Here is a 20,008-nt window from a genome sequence, read left to right on the forward strand (position 1 = left end):
ATGTCGTACAAGAGTATTGTGTGTGATCTTACTTACAGGTTTTAGTAATGGTAAATTAATGAGCTGCATATTAAGTCATTTCTTGATACTACTGTGATATTTCTCGAACGTCATTGTTGCGACTTTCCTTAGCTTGTGCATTGTAGCGTGCAATGTTTTAATGATTTCTCTCGTTCGTTAATATTACTTGGGCAGTATGTATAGATATCTGCCATTTGGCGTTTTGGGGTAAACAATATGAGTCTCCATAGACATTTCAATTTACGTGCCATGTAGTCTGGCCTACTTTGTAAACTATACAGGAAGGTTAAATAAAGAAACATCACGAAGATACAAGGGAAAAAGCAGCAGAATGCCCTTGCTTTTCTCTCCAATCAGACTATCTTAGCCATATCTTTAACTTGCTGCCACTCTCCTTTCCTCCTGCGACCTGATCCCTGTTTGTTTTGCTGTTAAAGAATGATGCCCTTTGAGCAATGCTCGCTGTTTTTGTACTTCTTGTAATCCTTGCTATGGCCCTAGATGAATCGACAAGCCTTGGCTTATTTGATTCAGCTGTCAATGAATTCTTCTCGAGTAAAGAAGCTGATAACAAAATGTTGTTCTCAGAACCCCTCCATCGAGTCTGTCTTTTTCTCCTTAGCTCACGGAGAGAGTTGGTTCCTTTAAGCAAGTCTGACTCTGACTCCGCATTCATTGCTCTGTTACTGCCGTTGTGGTTTAAAATTCTTAGACTTGGGGGATCCATGTCATCTATGGTAGTTTCCACTCTTGACACCGTTGCATTATAAGGTGTGGTGACTGGCCTTTCACCAAAACAATATGCTGTTGCGCATTCTTCCTTTTTTCTTAATTTTTCTTCAAGCTCTGCGATCTGCCAAAATATAAAAGGAAGAGTTCTAAAAATCATTGCCTCCCTTGCTATTAAACTAGAGCAGCTATATGCTTGTTTATTGCATGAAACTCCAATAATGTACTCCAAAACAAAATTTTACTATTAACTAAAATTGATTAATTAGGATAGCCTTTCGTTTGCCTACTATTGCCGAAAACAAAATCATTCTACCAGCCACCTACTTTGCCATTTCGTTTCTTCCTCTCTGATTATGCCTTATTATAATAACTATGCTATCTTTTGCATTTTTCAAGGGTGAGAAAAGACAAACGAGGGTGAGGAAGTGGGGTTCTGACTGTGTCTTTCATTATTTATGAAGCTGGTAACAATCAGAGAGAAACTCATTGCAGTAATTCAAGAATTTGCATGGTTGTAATCACCTTTTGTTGAAGCATCCCTGAATGGACCTCAAACTCTTGTGTTCTTGCTTTCAATCTGTTTTCAAGCTCCCTGACCTGTGTAGCATAAGAAAATCATGTTATCTTTTATCAAATTCTCTAAACATCACATTATCTTTGAGTCCAGTAATTGTTGCACAGTTTTTCTCCAGGAAAACATAATTAATTTGTTCTAGCAAGCAATGAAGGATTTTGCCCTTAAATGCCTATAAACACGTCAACTTCTCTGATCAAGATATGTGTTTTCTGGCAATACAGATTTGTAGGGTTTGTCTTTGGAGCATAATATCATTTGGAGGTTCACTTGAATAGTTATTGAAGTTCTTTCGCAAACAAACTTTCTACATTAAGTTGAAAAACTTTCTTCACAAAAACCTTGTGGTGAAGAGCTGTCACATTTTCTGATTGATCATGCTCCTTCAGCTTGTTCTCAAGCTCCTTTACCTTTGGCAGAAAATAAGTAGTGTCAGATACCCACCTATTATTACCTACAAATAAGAGGAAAATTATAATATTAAAATCACTCATCTGACAAGCAACCTTTCGCTGAACATTTGAGCAAATTTCTTCCTTCCCCTTCATTCCTTCTGAAACTTGTAACAACTGCTTCTCCAGTTGTCTGCATAGCTGTGTCTTTGACTCAAGTTGGCTCTCTAGCTCATTAATCTTTTCCTGTTGGTTTTTGCAAAGCTGAACGTTGCCTTTGGCCTTAACTTCTAAGTTCTGAAAGTTCTCTTCTAACTTCTGTATTACATCATCTTTGGATCCCACTTCTTGCTTTGTTTTCTCAAGCTTCAAAAAGCAGATTAAAAGAACATATATAAAGAAAAATTAGAAAAGAAACCCTAGCAGCTCATTTGTCTTAGAAAAGAGTTGACGAAAATAGCACTTCAGTGAGCTTACCATCATCTTCACCTTTTGAAGCTTGCTTATATCTATCTGTTTCCTTGCAGGGCTTAGTTCAACCCCTCGAACCCGACTTGCAAAATTTAATGAACTTAGTGTCTCACCTAGATCCTGCTCTGAAGGGCTGATTTGTAAAAACATCAGAGTTTTGGAATCACCACCTGCAGCCATTTACAAAACTTTTGATAATTGAAACTGAGCATTCTAGTTTTTAAATAAATGGATGGCGCTTTCCATGTAGCTGCATCAAATAATTGGTTCTATGGAAGTTGCAGCAAAATGAAAATTACTACCAAATCTAATCCTAAAAAGTGCATTTGCATTGCTCTCTTTGTAGCATTTGGAGTAAAAAAAATCATGCTTTCATATCAAAATAACCTTGTATGTACCTAAACCATCTTAATGACTCAATCCTCATGTAAATGACCATTCTGAAAGATATGTTCATTTACAAAGTAAAGCAAGATGCCCCACATCCAATTTTAGTGTCTACATGCACCTTCATTGATGCAGTATTGGGCTGATCAAACATGAACCTATTTTTGAGCTACTATATTACCTAAGGAATCTTGAAGCAGATGAGTGAGTTTCGAATTCCTGCAATAGCAAATCGAGAAGTAAAAAAAAAAAAGAACTGACAGTACATGTCTGAAAGCAAGAAAGACAAGAAGCAACCTGTACGGAATGTGACCACTTTTGGTTGCCAAAGAAGAAATCACATCCCCAAGAGCTGAAAGCGATCTATTGATGTTCTGAGCCTCCTTCAGTCGCTCCCCTTGGACCTCAGTTTTTGCAAGCCTCTCACTGCCAGCCAGATCAACAAGCCATAGCTTGCTCTTGGTGCACTCACCATTTATCAAATTCTTTGCTTTTACCAATATACAAAGCATGCTACGCAAGGAATTCACAAATAAATTAACCAAGTTAAAAATAATCAAACTACTTGCTCTTGGCGGTATGCAAATTTATTCTATGCCAATGAAGAAAAGATTTATATTAGTTCTAATTTAAAGCAGAATTTACCTACCAATGAGATCGGCTACTATGTTCATTAACGTTATTTGATCCAACAGCCCTTGCATTGCTTCCAATGTGCAGGACATCCCAAACCTCCTTAATGTTCTCAATTTTGGCTTCAGTTAAGCCGGGCACATGATGGAACCCCTCAGAAGCTTGTCTTATCTCTAATCTAAAATAAAGGGAAAACTCAAAATCAGACAAGTACTTGCTATGATTATCATCTGAAAAAATCAAAGTAATTGTATGGAATGCATATTATTATGAATAAGGATTTTACTTCTTGGATGTTGGCGAGGTGTCAAGCAAGTCTCTGATTTGTTCGTTGTAGACTTCAAGTGCACTGACTGAAATGCTGTAGGTAAAAGTTTCTTTTCTCTCCTCGGCGATCTTAAATAACAGCTCCAAAGTCCTATAATTGACACCTCGATTCTGCTGTGTACCTTCCATTGTGAAAGTCTTTCCTGTACCCGTTTGCCCATAAGCAAATATACAGACATTGTATCCGTCTAACACTGAAGTAACCAAAGGTGAAGCGTCCGCAAATACATCAACTGTTACAGCAAGGCAACATTATCTCAAAATACATTTCTTTGTCTGACCATCTGCACAGATTCCTTAATGGGATTGTTAAATAATATAAATGATACATTGAATTTTGTTTTATCGGTGCATACCTTGCTCGTCTCTAGGTGAATAAACTCGATCAAATTTAAAAAATTTCTTTGTGGAACCACCTGTAAGTATTCCTAGCTCTCCATCCTTAGCTGCACTAAAATCCACAACCATCGCATGCCCTGCAGATGCTTCCTCCTTACTTAATGGTCGGCACCTACAGAACACACGGATGTTCCCTGAAGAGGAGGTTCAGATAATGAAGCATGAATTGGATCAAACCACAAGCAAAAGATGTCAAAGAAAATAATCAAGGATTCATGCATAGTATTTGCCTTTAGCTTCCTGCACTTGGTTATACAGCTTCTTTCTCTTAGCTTGCTCCTCGCTAAACTTCAACTTTAGATCATCATATCGTGCAACTGCAATATAGATTTAAGCATTAGGCTCAACAATTTTTGACACAGTTTGAGTCATGACCCATACTTACCCAATACTTGAATAGTAGAAACCATCTTATTTAATTGAGGAACTGAAGAAGCACATTCATGAGCTTCTCTGGCAAGCTGTGAATGTTCTTCTTTCCAAATCTGCAATTTGACCAAGAAGTAACATAGAACAGTCTATCCAAAGTTGATATTTAAACAGATCTGCAGACAAACCTCTTAAATTGAGCATCCAAGAATATATATTTTACCAATATTTTCCTTTCTATTTCATTCATAGCAATAATCCACAGCCTCTTATCACGTTCATATAGACTAGCAACATCTTTGAGTTTTGCTGCTTTCTTTTCCAGTGCTTGATCTATGGAAAGCCATGCATGATCAGAAGAAAGTTAATTTATCTACACTAAAACTTTCAGGTATTTATTGGCATAAGAGTAATAACATTTTAATAATAACAATCAAACAGCATTCCTAGTTGAATCATTACTTACCTAGACATAGATTTTGGAAACATTTATTGTCAAGATCCATCCTAACCTTCTCTAGCTGATCATTTGCAGCTGTTAGTGACATCCAGGCCTCATAGCATTCATCTGTCTTGAGCTGGCGCTGAATTTTCAGTTCTTTTATCCTCTTTTCATACTTGGCCATGGACTTCATTCTCATAAGTTTGTCCTGTACACCAAATTTTGAAGCATTATTAACAAGAATTCCAAGTTTCATTAAGTTTCAGACTTAATTGGAAATCACAACTTACCTGAGCAGGTGCAATCTCAATTTCAGTGCCACACCCGTTGCATATGAGATGACCATGATCCCCTAAAGATTCTATGGATTATTTTACAACATAAAACATACAAATGTTAACAGTGACTGTTAAATGTGATAAAACATGAATGAGCCTATACCAGGTACATTTGTGGCATTCTTAATGCAAATCCCATTAACAATTGGGCTTCCGCAAACTCCATCAAACCTTATTAACAAGACCTCATCCATCCCCACAGAAACTCTGACATCCACAACTTGTAATGGCTTGTTAGCTCCAACTATGGAATATATATCAATCTCCAATAAAACCTGTACATTTTTTATTCAAAATAAAGAATTTATCCCCCAAAAAAGAAATAACTATAAAATGAATCAATCTGTTGATAACCACACAATTTTCTGACCTTCTCTTCCTGCATGAACACATCAAAAGCCCTCATTCCTTTAGGACCATTTGCATTGACAATTTCAGCAAAATGAAGATCAACCAGATAATCTCCCGGTGATAGGTTACCGATCCGGTAACTGAAGTTTCTAAACCGTGCCGACTGATACAAGACCGCCATATCACCACCATCAATTATACTTTCATCAGTTCTCAAAACATCTCCCCCTTCGAAATATCTATCACTCTCAACATTCATGCCCATATTTCCTTCTTTCATTATAGCCTTGCCTCCAGCATTGACAAACATCAAAATATTATCTGGTTTTAAAGAACAAAATAGCATGAACAATTTGGTCGACAAATGATAACTATCTCTCGGCAACAAGAAAAGGAAAAAGGAAACGGCCTTTTAAGGCAACTTTAATTCCCAAACAAAATGAACAAATTTTAATTTTATGTTTTATAGTTTCTGACAAACCAAGATATTCGTTTCTTTTCTAATATTTGCACAAAAAGATACGGGGAACGAAAATATAAAGACACGATCTTAAAAAATCAAGATTTAGAATAAAACAGAATAAAAAAGATCAGGAATTGAATAAACACAAACCAGTCGAGTTCGTGTTGACAAATCCCGATTTAATCAATCTCGCACCCGAAGTGCAGAGCACCGAATCAATTGAATCGGTATCGTAACTCTCCATTCTTTTTTAATACTCCTTCCAACAGAGAACAGACTCCAAGAATTTGGGATTAGGGTTTTTTGTTTTTTTAATTTCTTAAGAAAGACAATTTTTCTAGTTCAAACAAAAGATTACGGAGGTCCTTCTGCTTTCTTTCTTTTTCACTCCCTACAGCGGTATCCAATGGACATAATTGCGCCTGTATTTATTTCAAAATTCAAATTTGCGAGCCCCCGCCTTCGTTTTCACTGACCGTTACTCGCCTACTTTTCTGTACAGGCGGGCAGGCCGGGTCATTGAATGGGCCCTGTAAAATAGTCGTGGTTCACCCTCTGTTTTATTCTTTCACCCCCCCCCCCCCCCTTCTTTTGTTTTTTTGGGCTATTTACAAATTTAACTCTCAACTGAAATAGGCAACGCCGACGAGTCACTGTCTATTTCATTTTAAACTTGGAAAATGCTAGGTAGCGAGAGGAACGAGAGAATGACGAGAGAAACGGCAGCAGTTGCTGCCGTTTTGCTTCTCGTTCCTCTCGCTCGTTAAAACATTAAAATAATAAAAAAAGAGTGCTTTATCAGTGCGTGCAGAGGGAAATCATCAACTTATCTCCAGCCCTGGCTTTCCTCTCTCCCTCACGCTCTTCTCACGCAAATCACCATCACCAAAGCGAGCTGTAAACAAGCTGGAATTAACAAGGAAGAAGAATGCTCAGAGTGGTTTGCAGGCATGGATGTCGACCCTGTCATCTGTGATCGGAGAATGTGATGATGATTACAACAATGCTTAGATCTTCTCTTAATCCATTTTTTTGAGTACACACAAGTCTCTGATTTTGTGTAAAGATATAGAAAATTTTGACTCAAAATGATTGCCTATGCATTTTCATGGTTGGCTTATGTGATTGGTTTGCTATGTATTAGAATGTCACTACCACACTTTTGGATACCAGCATCCACTTGAACAACAGATTCAGTAAAGCACTTGCATCACGAACTTTCGTGGCTTATGACGATGGTGTGTTGTTAAAGAAGCGCTGCAGATAAACATATTCTTATTAGGCAACTAACATAAAGAAATCATGATAGTGATATCAGATAGCCCGATAGCTAAAATGCTACATCTGAGTGCTGCTTTTTTCCTTCTTTTTTTTTTTTAAAAAACAGTTCATACTTTGGTTAGGCTGCTTCTGCGTCTTCAGGAAGCACTAAGACAACCATCTTTTTTTTAAAAAAAATTTAGCATTTAACATAAAGATTTAGCTTCTTCCTACCTCTGGAAATGTATGTATTTTGGGATTAGAAAAACAAATAAAGTTTGCATGATAAACAAACAGAGCAGAACAGAAGAGGCAACTGAAGAAACACCCGAGAATTCCATTCAAACTAAATCCACTAAACAAAAAACTGATCTGATTTACAAAATTGATACCATACCGGTATCTTCTCCTTAAGAATATATTTATTATTATCAGCTACCCCTAATTCAAAAAGACTGCTTCCTTGCCTCGTCTTTCTCTGTTGTTGCAATAATTTCTGGAACCAAGAAATGTTCATAATCTTCTCTATGCTCATTCTTGTTTTCGGATTCGGATCAAGAACTTTAGCCGAGAACAGAAGCCGTGAGGGAGCTTCTGGAAGCGTGAGGCACGCCGGAAGGAAGCCGTGAGGGATTTGGAAGCGTGAGGCACGCCGGAAGGAAGCCGTGAGGGATCTGGAAGCGTGAGGCACGCCAGAATCCGTGACGGAGCTTCTGGAAGCGTGAGGCACGCCGGAATCCGTGACGGAGCTTCTGGAAGCGTGAGGGAGAGAAGCTGCTGAGGGAGAGAGGAAAGTGAGGGAGAGAGGGAGAGTGGGGGCTGGAGACAAAATGCTAAAATTTCCCTGGGCACAAAGTGATTAAAGCAGTCTTTCTTTATTATTTTTTATTCATTCTTTAGCGAGAGGAACGAGAAGCGAAACGACGGGAGAGAATGCCGTTTCTCTCGTCATTCTCTCGTTCCTCTCGCTACCTAGCAGCACTCTTTAAACTTTAGTGCAACACTTTATATACATTGCATGCCATCTCATCTCTGACATAGATATGGAATATTATATCATGTACCATAGAAGGGGACCTTAATCCTCCATTACAATAATATACGTAAAACAGAAACTTCCTGGTACACTCACTACACTCGTTAGTAAATTTACCATCTAACTGAATAACAAGTAGTCTGAACAAAACTAACATGTTAACTTACTTGATAGAAAACACATCCTAATGCTTCAACATTCTTGATTCTTGACTGCTTCCCTCCATTAGACGAGCATTTAGACATTAATTGTCTCCACATCAAAATACACTGGAGATTCGATAATGCGCACGTTTTACTCCATATTCATCATATCAGACGTACAATGACTACAAGCCAACTGTTTCGAAACCGACCAATAGCTGGGAGATTTCCTTTGAGAAAAACAAAAAAATAAAAAATAAACGCCAGAGTAACAGCAAGCTTCATCTGATTTCAAAATCTCATTGCGTTATTCAAGCCATAATTAACTATTCATCAACGTCGCACTACATTACATATACATCACGTTAATCAATGGCATGCCATTATGACTAGGATCTATTTGGCATCATACAGCGTTTACACAAACATTTAGCTATAGCCACAGAGTTCCACTGCTAACTTCAGATTCCATCACTTTTAACTGGTTTGCAAAAGTGACAGATAACATTAAGCTAGCTACAAAGTTCCACCGCAAAACATAAGATCCCTTTATCCAGAATAAAATGTAGCCATAATAGTTTGCAAAGGTTACAGATTCAATCTTCTCTTCGCCAGAATCAAACATCAAGCACTCCTGCCAGCCATAGAACTCCTGCGACATTCTTGAAGCATATTCATGTAAAATTGGCACTTGCCGATGTCACTTCCATAGTTATTTAGGCACTGCAAATAGAGGAATACAAACACAAATTAGCTAATAGCTTCTCACAATCCCTAATTACCTAGGATCACCAGCCAAAGTAGCACACATCTGACAAATTATAGAACCATTCCTAAAAGAGAACTCTGCTAGAATCAAGAAAATAGTACCAGAATCAGATTCCTCAAACAGAGAATAAAACATTCTGATGAACAATAAGAGGGAACGGTTGAAACATTTGTTGTCTAAAGATACTGAGTTAATCTAACTATTGGTCTTACATGCAAACTACCCAGCATAGACCAGGAACTCACAACATAAGATACAATAGTATAAATAAACAGAAATCGATATGTATAATTGATAACAACATTACAGACTAGGAGAGAGAAAAGATCCATACATCTTGAATGGCCTTAATTTGACCAGCACATGCATCAGCACCCCCAAGGCTACTTGAGTTAGATGCTGGTGCGGCTGCAGGGGCTGATGAAGCAACACTCTCATGGTGGATCACACGAGGGCCTATCACAGCATCAACAGCCCTGTGAGCTACCGCGCTGCCAGTACCAAAGGCCAGGCCTGCTCATCAACAAACCAAACATAAATAAATAAAATTAACCAAAACCTGCAGTTCCCTTACAGTAACCAAAGTAAATTCGTCTATCAAAGAAGAAGAAAACCAGAACTCACCATCCGCTACAGCAGCGCCAAGACCTCCTCCTGTCACAGATCTATTCCCACCTTGCAAAGGTGCTGGTGGAGGAGCATGTGCGGCTACAGTAAACAATTCAAAGAACCATCAAATTTCAGCAGAAACAATAATAAGCAACATTAAAAGAAGCCTGGTAAATGGAAATTATTCTAACAATAATGATTGACGCTCTGACATCAATAACATAAAACCACAAAAGAATCCTGCCCATATAATACGAAACCCCACATCACTTGAGTGTATAAGATTATCATGCACACACATAACAAAAGCCACTCTTACCCACAAATTTAAACTGCACTCACAGAAGAGCTATGCAAATAAATTCAATTTTTTTAGCTAGGATAACGCTGCGAGATGATGCAAATTAGCATACCAGCAAACAAACGAAAACATTTGACACCCTCTGCATTAGATTATTTACTAAAGTTTACTAGCCCAAAAAATGATGTTTTGCTTTTAACGGAAATTTCCCTTCCTCAAGGATAGAACTAGTGATCATGTAAATCTACGGTATTATACATACTATCAACTTACAGTTAACATCAAAGGACCTTCCCTTCCCTTAAAAAAAAGGAAGGGATGCAAAAGGCCAAGCAAAACAAGGCTACCAATGCGACAAGCAACACAGAAAGAAATATGCTTGGTACCTGGCTGAGGAGGATTGCGCAATGGGGAACCAGCAGCGGGACGAGGGCGGGGAGCAGACCTTCCTGCAGAAATAACAAGCCAATTGCTAAGAATTCAGTTTCATGCTGACAAAAAATATATGTAGTATATGATTTCCACGGAATTCGTACCGCTTCAAAACTACCAATTATTCAATTATTTGATAAAGGCACGGAGGAAATAACAAATAACAGTTACAGTACAACTCTAGGAGTCTCTGATTTCATGTCCCATTTAAAAAAGATATTTATGAACTCTTAGTTGCCCTCACAATATCAGATGACAAACATGATTTATCAATCAACACCATATAATACATATATATATTATTGGAGCCCTCAAATGACCTATCAATTTCTAAGCCGGCAACGGCCCAAATATTATTCAATAACGAACATCTCATCAAAATATAAATTTGCTCATACAACACCAACTACCAACGAATCATGTCCGTTTGCATATGTCAAAGAAAAATCGCAAAAAAAAAAACACTTCACATCTACGAGATAATCGTGTTGTTCAAATACTCACCTCCTCCGGAGCTTCTGCGAGGCATTTTCGAGAGTCGGTTAGAGATTCAACGATCGTGTCACTAGAAATGATAAAAATTTCAGGCTGTAAACAACGCATGAGGGAAAGGAGGGTTATTTATTGGAGGCGAGGGGACCGCGTCGGCATCTTTTCTTGGGCTACAAGTCTTAGCCTCGTGAGTTGATCTGCCGTCACGTGTTTTGGAACTGCTTCTAGAATCATCTTGTTTTCTGGACAGTGTCTACGTATACATAGATGTATACATATACACATACATACATACATACATACATACATACATATATATGTGTGTGTGGATGAGGTTATTTGTATTTTAAAATGCACTTTAAACATCCTTATATTTTATACACTCATTTTGTAAATTTTAAAAAATCAATTTTTATTTTAAACTGTCTTCTAAATACTAAAATAATTTCTATTGAGCTAAATACTTTGTTTTCTCTTTGCGCTAATAAAAAAAAAAAAAAACTTTTTCTTTCTTCCATAAAACTTTTTTCCTTCATTTTACTTGTTTAATTCGTCATTGCATGACTTCAACTTCAGCATTATTTTTGTTTTCCATGGTCATATATTGTGTGAATGCGTGTGGGTCTAAAAGCGATCACGATCAAAATCAAGTTTCAACGGCGCTGAAGCCATTTTCCATTGAGTTTCACATTTTTGATTGGCAATTCAATATTTTTATAAGACTGGTTGTTTTTAAAATTATTTTTTTTCTTCCTGATTTATATGTCTTTGTTTCAATTAACAAAATCAAGAGTGAAGATCTTAGTGACTTTGCTATCAATTCCATAACCGAAAAAGGTTCAGAAGAATATGAGCCACCAGGCTTTCTCTAATCAGTCTCAAATAATGTTCATAAACACTGATTTGATTTTTCACGGGTGCGTCGTTTATTGAAAGTAGAAGCTAACTACTTTTTAAGATAAATTAGATTTTGATGTTGAATAGGGGAGAAAAGAAGATGATTTTGTATTTCAACAGGTGAAACGAGTAATAGTTATTTAATCAAGTTATAGTTGTCCTTAATAGTAAATTATATCAAGTTTATTTTTAGTAATATAAATTTTTAATAAAATATGAGTGTTTAAAATAAAATTTAGATTGCAAATAACATGTGTGTGTGTTTGTATATATATTGGCTTAAATAAATTGAGTATCATTTTATATTTTTAAAATTGATATGTTGGAGAGAATTTATTATATAAGACCATTCACAATTCATCATTCATGAAATATATAAATGTTTTGGTCAAATTTTGATTCAACCCAAAATATTATGAGAGCTTTTCTACATATGGGTAATTTTCTGGTGGAGATGGAGGTTGAGATATTTAAGAACAGTTGGTTGAGGGAGGTTGCAACATAGACAGACCTAAAATCACAATGAACGACCATTAGAGGAGGCGTCGGCGATGGCTGACGCTGGTTGGTGGAGGTGGTGGGTTTCTAAGAAATCCTAGAATAGGAGGAGAGATTATTATTTCTGTGTGAACGAGTGAACTTACTTCCTTATGAGACTAACTTGCCCTTATAAGATAGAGTACCTTTAATGATATCTTTGTATCTTTAATGATAGGTAGCTTCCAAAGAGATATTTTAAAAATAATTCAGGTGATATTTTAGAGATAATTCAGGTGGGGACTGTACTGTAAAGACGTGGTCTGGTGGCGTTGGCGTAGTTATCCTTGTTCCGTGGTGTTGTGTCAACACGTGGGGTTGCGGGTACAATTTAGGAGGCGCTCTCTGCCATTCCTAGGTGACTCGGATGGCTAACGCTAGTTCTTCAGAAATCTCTCATTTCATCCTCCTTTTTCAACTTCCCTCTCGTTCTCTGTCACGGTCTCGAATCACGTTCCCCACATGTCATGCCCTTAAATACCTTTGATCTATAACATACCACCAGAAAAATAAACATCATTTACTAATTATTTTGAATCAACAGCTGAAAGTGCACATCTTGACAAAATAGAACCATCTCTAAGGATCTATTAAAATCCTGAAAACGTTAGAATAATCAGAACGAAAGGTTTCGTGAAAATTGAGTTCTGATGTACAAACAATTGGAGGGACGGTTAATCTAAGTCTAAACATAGGGAAATCAATAAAATCTTGATAATAATAATGCCACTACTGCAATAAAATTGAACGCCACACGCGTTATTAGCACCTCGAAGACTGCTTGTGTTTGGCGTTGGTGCTGGTGCAATTGAAGGGGCTGATGAAGCAGCAGTATCATGCTGGATCACAGGAGGGCCCATGACAGCATTTGAGCCACGGCGTTGTCAATATCGATGCCCAGTCCTGGCATCAACAAACAAAATGAACCGAAATCTGCAGTCAGCTTACAAGAGCCACCACATAAATAGATTCTTCTGAAATTTAAGTAAAAATAACAATAAACAACATTAAAAGAAGCAGGGTAATTTTGCAATTATTTGTTTTAACAATTATGATTCTATTGATGTTATCATATCAAATCACATAAAAAGCACATAAACAAATAGTTTCGTGAATATTAAATACCCAGCGCCAAATCTGCTAACCGTGTAAGATTATCATTCACAAACATGAATATATACATTCCGCTTTCTTTACTAGAATAAGGCAGCCAGAGTACACTAATTGACATACCGCCAAACAAACGGCACCATCAACATTAGATGCGATGATAGCACCTTAAAAGAATTTTGTTTGCTTCATTTCCTCAAAGTAGAACTAGTGATGGGAGTGATTCTACTTGGAGATAATGCCAAGCTATCCAAAAGAATGGATGCAAAGGGCAAGCAGAACAAGGCCACTTATGCGACAAGCAACACTGCAAGAAATGTGCACACACCTCATAATTAGAGGTTCCAAAATCGGCTCATAAGTAGTACCTGGCTGAGGAGGATGACACGGTAGGGAATGAGAAACCGGGCGAGGGCGAGGGCGACGCGGGGAGCAGACCTTGCTGTAGAAATAACAAGCCAGTTGCTGAGTATTATACTTACACGTTGGCAGGAAAACGTATTACATGATTAGTGTCGAATTTTGACCACTTCAAATCTATCAATTATGTAGTAACGGGAACCCAGATTCTCATTTCATGTTTAAGTCTAATTTAAATGTTTATGAACTCTCAAGAGCTTATTTTATTATTATCTTTCTTAATCATGAATCTGCCGAAACCAACCTACAGAATGGCAAATTTGATTTATCCATTAACGCATCATGAAGAAAAACATTTGAGGAAATAGAACAGCAATACAATTGCACACCTCAAACAGCCCCATCAATTTCTAAGCCACATACAGCCCAAAAATATTCTTCAACAACAAACATCTCATCAAATATTAATTTGTTCACAAAACATTGGTGTTAATCACGAATCGTATACGTTTATATGAGTAAAAATAATTAATGGCTTTCAGCGCATGTAGGAGATAATAGGGTCAGGTACTCTTGCGATGCATGTTTAGGATTCTGCTTGAGGATGCAAAGAACGCGGGCGCTAAAAATGAATAGCAGGCAAGGGAAATCAAAGATAATTGGCTAGGGTATCCGTCCGCCATATTGATTGAGCTACAAGTTAGCCTCGTGAGTCGAATTGTTGCTGAAATCACACCATTCGACATAACCACCCTTACGGGAAACCTCTCTTACTAAATGAATGCCACCTTAAACACAAAGCATATTCACGTTAATTGCTCTGTGCACCAGTGCGTTATATGATTCTCCTAAAATTGATAGTACATCTAACTCGTATGTTATCATTTGGGACATCCAGATTACTTGATTTAGAAGCAAGTCACAGTCTCTTTGCTAGGAGCACAGGTTCGAGTTGGGTTGTCCGCCGTCACAGACACAGTATGCCATAAAATATATATCGGCTCGAGCTACAAATTCTTTGTTAACTAAAATATTGGACTTGAGCTAGAAGCAAGACATCTGTTTATAAATCTGTATGCATGTATTTTCAGAACCGCGTTTCGTTATTATTAATCTTCTCTTCTTCTTTTTTTTCATAAAAATGGTATTAAAATTAAAATGGTCAGTTGGTTAGCTCGCTTTAAAAAAGAAAAATAGTGAGACGAAATACGAAATAAAATCAATAAACGGAAAAAAAAATTCCACGTATGGTCAACACTTATGTCGCCGCCGACTGTCCAGGTCGCTCTACTCCAGACGACACTTCTGTTTTCGGTCAATCTTTCTCCTTTCTCCTTCCACCGTAATGGAAATTATTTCTACGTCGTGGTTTCAAGCCATTTCGTCTAAGCCTCCTCTCCTCAAAAGACGCAGCCACAACTTTTACGGAGCGAAATCCCGTTCTCTCATCTCAATGCCCGTCGACGGACTCCCACCTTGCCGATCTCCCACTAACAAGTATAATTTCGCCCGCGGTATCACCAACATTCTCTACAGCTCACGTAGAAACGCTAATTTCACAGCCCGTGCGTCAACCGACGGCAATCCCCCCAAAACAGCATCACCGTCATCGTCAAACAGTCAAATAATTATAATCAGCTCAGCGGTCACCGTGACGCTAGCAATTGCCAATCGCGTGCTCTACAAGCTGGCTCTCGTTCCCATGAAGCAATACCCTTTCTTCTTAGCCCAAATCACTACCTTCGGGTAACTTTTTAGGCGTTGATTACTACGTTACGCTGCAGTTGTATTATTAATGTTAATTTAATTTTGTGAAATTATTGTTATAGGTACGTGGTCATTTATTTTTCGATACTGTACACGCGGTACCTGATGGGAATCGTGACTGATGAAATGATTAGTCTTCCGAAATATCGGTTCTTGTTCATTGGTATGCTAGAGGCTCTAGGTGTCGCTAGTGGAATGGCTGCTGCTGGTAACCTTTGATGATCAATACTTTGGATTGTGATACATTTTCGAATCGAATAAGAAAAGACAAACCATTAACTTAACATTAAACATTCAATTCCAGTGTTTATTTGTACCTTTTGTTACTTAATGTAGTATGATCTGTCGATTACAGCTATGCTTCCTGGACCGGCTATACCCATACTGAGTCAGGTAAATTTTTTTTTTTAATTTAAATTAAGGTGTTAGAATAAGTGAATACCAAACAAGTTCCTTTATTGTATTGCATTCATTTGGGAAGAAACCATGAGACTCACCACCAACACTATGGTAATGTTATGCAGTCGGTTGTTAGAAGAAAATTCTTGGTAAAGCATAGATAAGATCATATTTCATGGTTCAGATTTAGCGTATAGTAAGAGTCATTTTAAGTTTTTTCTTCCATCAAGAACCTCTATCTATCTCGAAAAATATCATCTTTCGTCTCCTCAGAAATTTCCTTCCTGACTCTTTTTCATTTTTCTATTTTTTTTCCCTCCTTTATTTCGCAGACATTTTTGGTGTGGCAGCTGGGTTTTTCTGCTGTTCTCTTGGGGAAAAAGTTTTCTGTGACCCAAATTGCTGGCTGCTTACTTGTAGCTACTGGTGTAGGGGTGGCTGTTGCAAGGTGTGTCAAGATTTAACCGTTTCATTTTCCTTTCTCTTTTCATTGATTTGCCAACAATGTTAAAGCCCTTGCAAAATTATTCTGGCGAGAGGCACTGCCAACAGTAATTTTTAACAGGTTTAGCTTTAAAGCGAGATTTGATGTTTCTAAATTTTAATGGTGGGAGTGGATCATGTCGATATAAAATCAAACCATTGGTTCTATTCTGAAGATGGTATTGGTTGTATACCTTGTAATGGCCACCTTCTGTTTGAATCTTTTTTTCTTTTCCCTGAAAAACCTATTGGCCATCTAATCATCTGGTTTTCTAGATTTTTCTGATCAGAGTTAGATGCTAGCTGTGAAATGAAAAAGTTTCAATGTCAGAGTTTCAGTGAGCTATAATCTTATGTCTGCAGTTCTTAAGACCCTTTTTCTTCTAACAAGAACAGAAGTAATTTCTGTGCGCATGGCTTTTTCCTGATTTGTTAATTAAGTACCTTGAATAGATGTAATCCTCTTTGACAGGAAAGGAAAATCAAATTGTGTACCATTTATCATGTCCTTTACCAGAAAGTACTTGGATACTGCATATCATTTGCAGTAGAGAAAAGAATCTGCTGGTATGGTAGGTGCAATTACCTTGTCTACAATACTGGCGTATAGAAAGAGTGATTTTATATTTTTGTAGATTTGAGAGCCCTTGTCATAAAGTATTTTGTCTTGCCGTTGCAAGAATAGACCCCTGATGGTTATTTGTGCATCCTGCATTGCAGTGGATCAAATTCTGGTCAGATGCTCTCCAGAGTTGATTTCTTATGGCCATCAATGATGATAGCATCGTCTGCTTTTCAAGCTGGTGCATCTATTATCAAGGTTACAACTTATAACAGTGATGTGTTGTTGTGGGTTTACTTTGTACCTTGTATAAGCAGAATAAACAACTTTGCATCTTTATTTGTAAACAGGAATTTATTTTTGATGATGCCAAAAAGTGCCTGAAGGTATGCCTTACTAACTATCATTTCTTGAAAAATGAGAAGGCCTTCTAATTTGTTTTGTCGTTGACCTGCTCACTGTGTGCCTGTATTATTGGAAGTTATCCGAGTCTTAAACCAGTTTATGTGCAGGGAAAGTCACTTGACATATTTGTTGTCAACTCTTTTGGATCTGGATTTCAGGTAAGCATTACATGCTTTGCTATTGAAGTTTGATGATGATCATTTTAAGGTGTTGTTACTAGTTGCTTCTTATTTGCAAAACTACAAGTATTGCTTTTGGCTAGCAGATGGTTAGAAAATTTGTTTTCACATAAGGGGTAGGTTATTTAAAATCTTGTTATACTTTTCATGTCTCTCTTTTTCCTGACTGAACATGTAATGATTCCATTATATATTAAAATAAATACTCATAGTTTTCTTTTGAAAAAAAAAATGGTAATTATGTTGTTTAGGGAGGTCAGTATTCTTTAGTTTATGGGGTTAGAAATAATGCATATCATGATACAATGGGATTCTTGGGGCATTATTCCAGAATTTGAGAAAGTTTTCATAGTTAATTTCAAAGTTTCCTCTGATTCGTAGGCACTCTTTGTGCTTCTGTTTTTACCCTTCCTGTCGAATTTGAAAGGAATACCATTTGCTGAACTTCCTCTGTATCTGAAAAGTGGTGCTGGTTGCCTTCTAAACTTGGGAGCAAATACATCAGGCAAGTTCTTATGTCTTGGTTTATATGTTGATAGATATCCTGCTAAGTATTAGATTTATCCTCAGTATTGTATTTCTATAAATATCTAAATTTTGGAGTTCTAGCCTCGTATCTGTTGAAGTCACTATGAATATGCAAAGAACCTCAAAATAACAGGAGATAAATTGCTGCTGCTGCCCCAACCCTCCTACCCCCTTCTGTGTTGGCAAAACATTGAGCAAGTCCCTTGTCACTTGTCCGAATACTGCATATTAGTTCGTGAGGAAACAGTTTTCTGAATTGATTTTTTTTTTTCCCCGAAACTTGAATTGAAGTTAATTAGGCAGAATTTTAGCGCATTTTATCTGTGTAAGTCATCTTCTAATGTAGTGGAACTGAAACTACTCCAAACAAGAACCAACCCTTACTCTTTTTAGCTAATTTTAAAAAGACCTGAAACTCTTTCTGCAGTGAATCCTGTTGTTCAAAGCTTTTTCTATTTGACTAATGTTGATTAGCCATTGAGCTTTGACATAAAGCAACTGCACTTTTGATGCTTATGAAATGAATTATAACTTATGAGATTTTCATTTCCTCGTGAATTTGATGAAGATTGCTCTTCTTGAGTTCTACTTATCACTTAATATGTTTCTTGCTAGTTGCTTCAGGCTGTAACGGGGCTCCATTGCTGCCACTACTGTATATAGCCACTAATATGGCTTTTAATATATCGATGCTCAGGCTAATGAAAATTTCCTCAGCAGTTGTTTCTTCCCTTGTTGTGATGTTGTCAGGTGATCTCACTAACATTATATACTTTAGTTTATTCGTGCATCTGCTAATCAATGCTTTTGTTAATGCTTTTGTACAAGGCTTCTGCTAATCAATGTTTTTGTTCACTCTGCAGTACCAATTGCGATTTATGTACTGTCCCTTCCATTGCCATACCTCCCTGAGGGTGCAAGCTTGAGCCCCTTTTTCCTATTTGGCAGTGTGATTCTACTGTTGGGTCTCACACTGTACAACTTGCCCCAGCCTGCAAAGCGAAGCTCCAAAATGACATAAAATTATGATGGCCAACATAGATTTATTACATTCTTTCATGTAATTATAGTTTGAATATTTTTTCATTTAGTATTTGTTACACAAGAGAAGAACGTGATAAATTTCATTGGTCCAGATGTCAAATTTTACCCCATGTTGTGCATCTATTATCTATATCTTTGAAATGGCATCACAAATAGTTTAGGCATTGGATTTTAACAAATCACTAGACATTATGGGAAATTGAGCATATAAGTGGTATATTTATTATTTTATTTTAAAGATTGCCCATCATATTGACTTCGTTCTGTTATGGATGTTTATTTTATTTCTGTGTGGAACCTATCTTCTTCGATCCCTTAATAATCTTAGCTGAATTTCCGTGCATGTTTATGCATAAATTAAAATTGTGAGACCTACCACCGTCCAATAAGCGGGAGAGTGCTGATACCGGGCACCCGTGAATGGTAATGAATGTATTAAATTAGTATTAGTATTAGTATTACATTGTTCAATTTATTGGCACGTACACCATTGTTTATGGTATGTAAAATTGGGAATCACACCACCTGCTTGCTGTGAAGATCAGTTGAGAGTGGTCCACAGTTCGTCAGTATGAAAATAAAAAAACTTGACAGCCCCTTGGCTGTGAGAAAGTTCGTCGAGTCTAAACTCATTGGTTGTGAGCAAGTTTGTCATCTGTCAAGACTTCAATCAAAAAGCTAAACAACCCTTTAGTTATGAGCCTATTAAAATTGCCAACAGAAAGTTAAAGGAAAATTGACACAATCTGAGATGTTGGAACGCCTGGCAGCTGCACTGAAGTAAAAGCAAGAGAAA

The 20,008-nt window shown here is 37.2% G+C and overlaps 3 protein-coding genes across 5 annotated transcripts; 1 reads left to right on the forward strand and 2 right to left on the reverse strand.

Annotated features, from left to right (window-relative positions):
- Positions 1–22: 22 nt before the first annotated feature.
- LOC18042687 (kinesin-like protein KIN-14R) lies at positions 23–6,306 on the reverse strand. 2 transcript variants are annotated; one of them, XM_024184225.1, is made up of 18 exons: positions 6,050–6,306; positions 5,456–5,757; positions 5,189–5,360; positions 5,038–5,099; positions 4,772–4,955; positions 4,529–4,638; positions 4,322–4,421; positions 4,167–4,253; positions 3,894–4,070; positions 3,497–3,770; positions 3,227–3,388; positions 2,875–3,090; positions 2,759–2,796; positions 2,197–2,360; positions 1,834–2,085; positions 1,669–1,737; positions 1,276–1,350; positions 27–874 (listed from the first exon to the last, which is right to left on the reverse strand). In XM_024184225.1, the coding sequence occupies exons 1-18, from the start codon at positions 6,141–6,143 to the stop codon at positions 380–382; spliced, it is 3,033 nt and encodes a 1,010-aa protein (XP_024039993.1). In that variant the 5' UTR covers positions 6,144–6,306; the 3' UTR covers positions 27–379. The 2 variants fall into 2 exon arrangements, with proteins under 2 accessions (XP_024039992.1, XP_024039993.1); XM_024184224.1 differs by having other exon boundaries at positions 23–874; positions 2,759–3,090.
- A 2,301-nt stretch (positions 6,307–8,607) lies between these two features.
- LOC18042278 (hemiasterlin resistant protein 1) lies at positions 8,608–11,133 on the reverse strand. The gene is made up of 5 exons (XM_006433726.2): positions 10,954–11,133; positions 10,404–10,466; positions 9,732–9,815; positions 9,442–9,620; positions 8,608–9,061 (listed from the first exon to the last, which is right to left on the reverse strand). Exons 1-5 carry the CDS (start codon positions 10,976–10,978, stop codon positions 8,963–8,965), a joined length of 450 nt encoding a protein of 149 aa, XP_006433789.1. The 5' UTR covers positions 10,979–11,133; the 3' UTR covers positions 8,608–8,962.
- A 3,931-nt stretch (positions 11,134–15,064) lies between these two features.
- On the forward strand, positions 15,065–19,344 carry LOC18041434 (protein CLT2, chloroplastic). Of its 2 annotated transcripts, none has more exons than XM_024184655.1 (10): positions 15,065–15,591; positions 15,675–15,820; positions 15,968–16,005; positions 16,344–16,459; positions 17,215–17,314; positions 17,407–17,442; positions 17,569–17,619; positions 18,022–18,145; positions 18,784–18,918; positions 19,032–19,344. In XM_024184655.1, exons 1-10 carry the CDS (start codon positions 15,191–15,193, stop codon positions 19,187–19,189), a joined length of 1,305 nt encoding a protein of 434 aa, XP_024040423.1. In that variant the 5' UTR covers positions 15,065–15,190; the 3' UTR covers positions 19,190–19,344. The 2 variants fall into 2 exon arrangements, with proteins under 2 accessions (XP_024040423.1, XP_024040424.1); XM_024184656.1 differs by having other exon boundaries at positions 18,793–18,918.
- The last annotated feature ends 664 nt before the right edge of the window (positions 19,345–20,008 follow it).

Source organism: Citrus clementina, unplaced genomic scaffold (genome assembly GCF_000493195.1).
Source record: "Citrus clementina cultivar Clemenules unplaced genomic scaffold, Citrus_clementina_v1.0 scaffold_5, whole genome shotgun sequence".
NCBI lineage: Eukaryota > Viridiplantae > Streptophyta > Magnoliopsida > Sapindales > Rutaceae > Citrus > Citrus x clementina.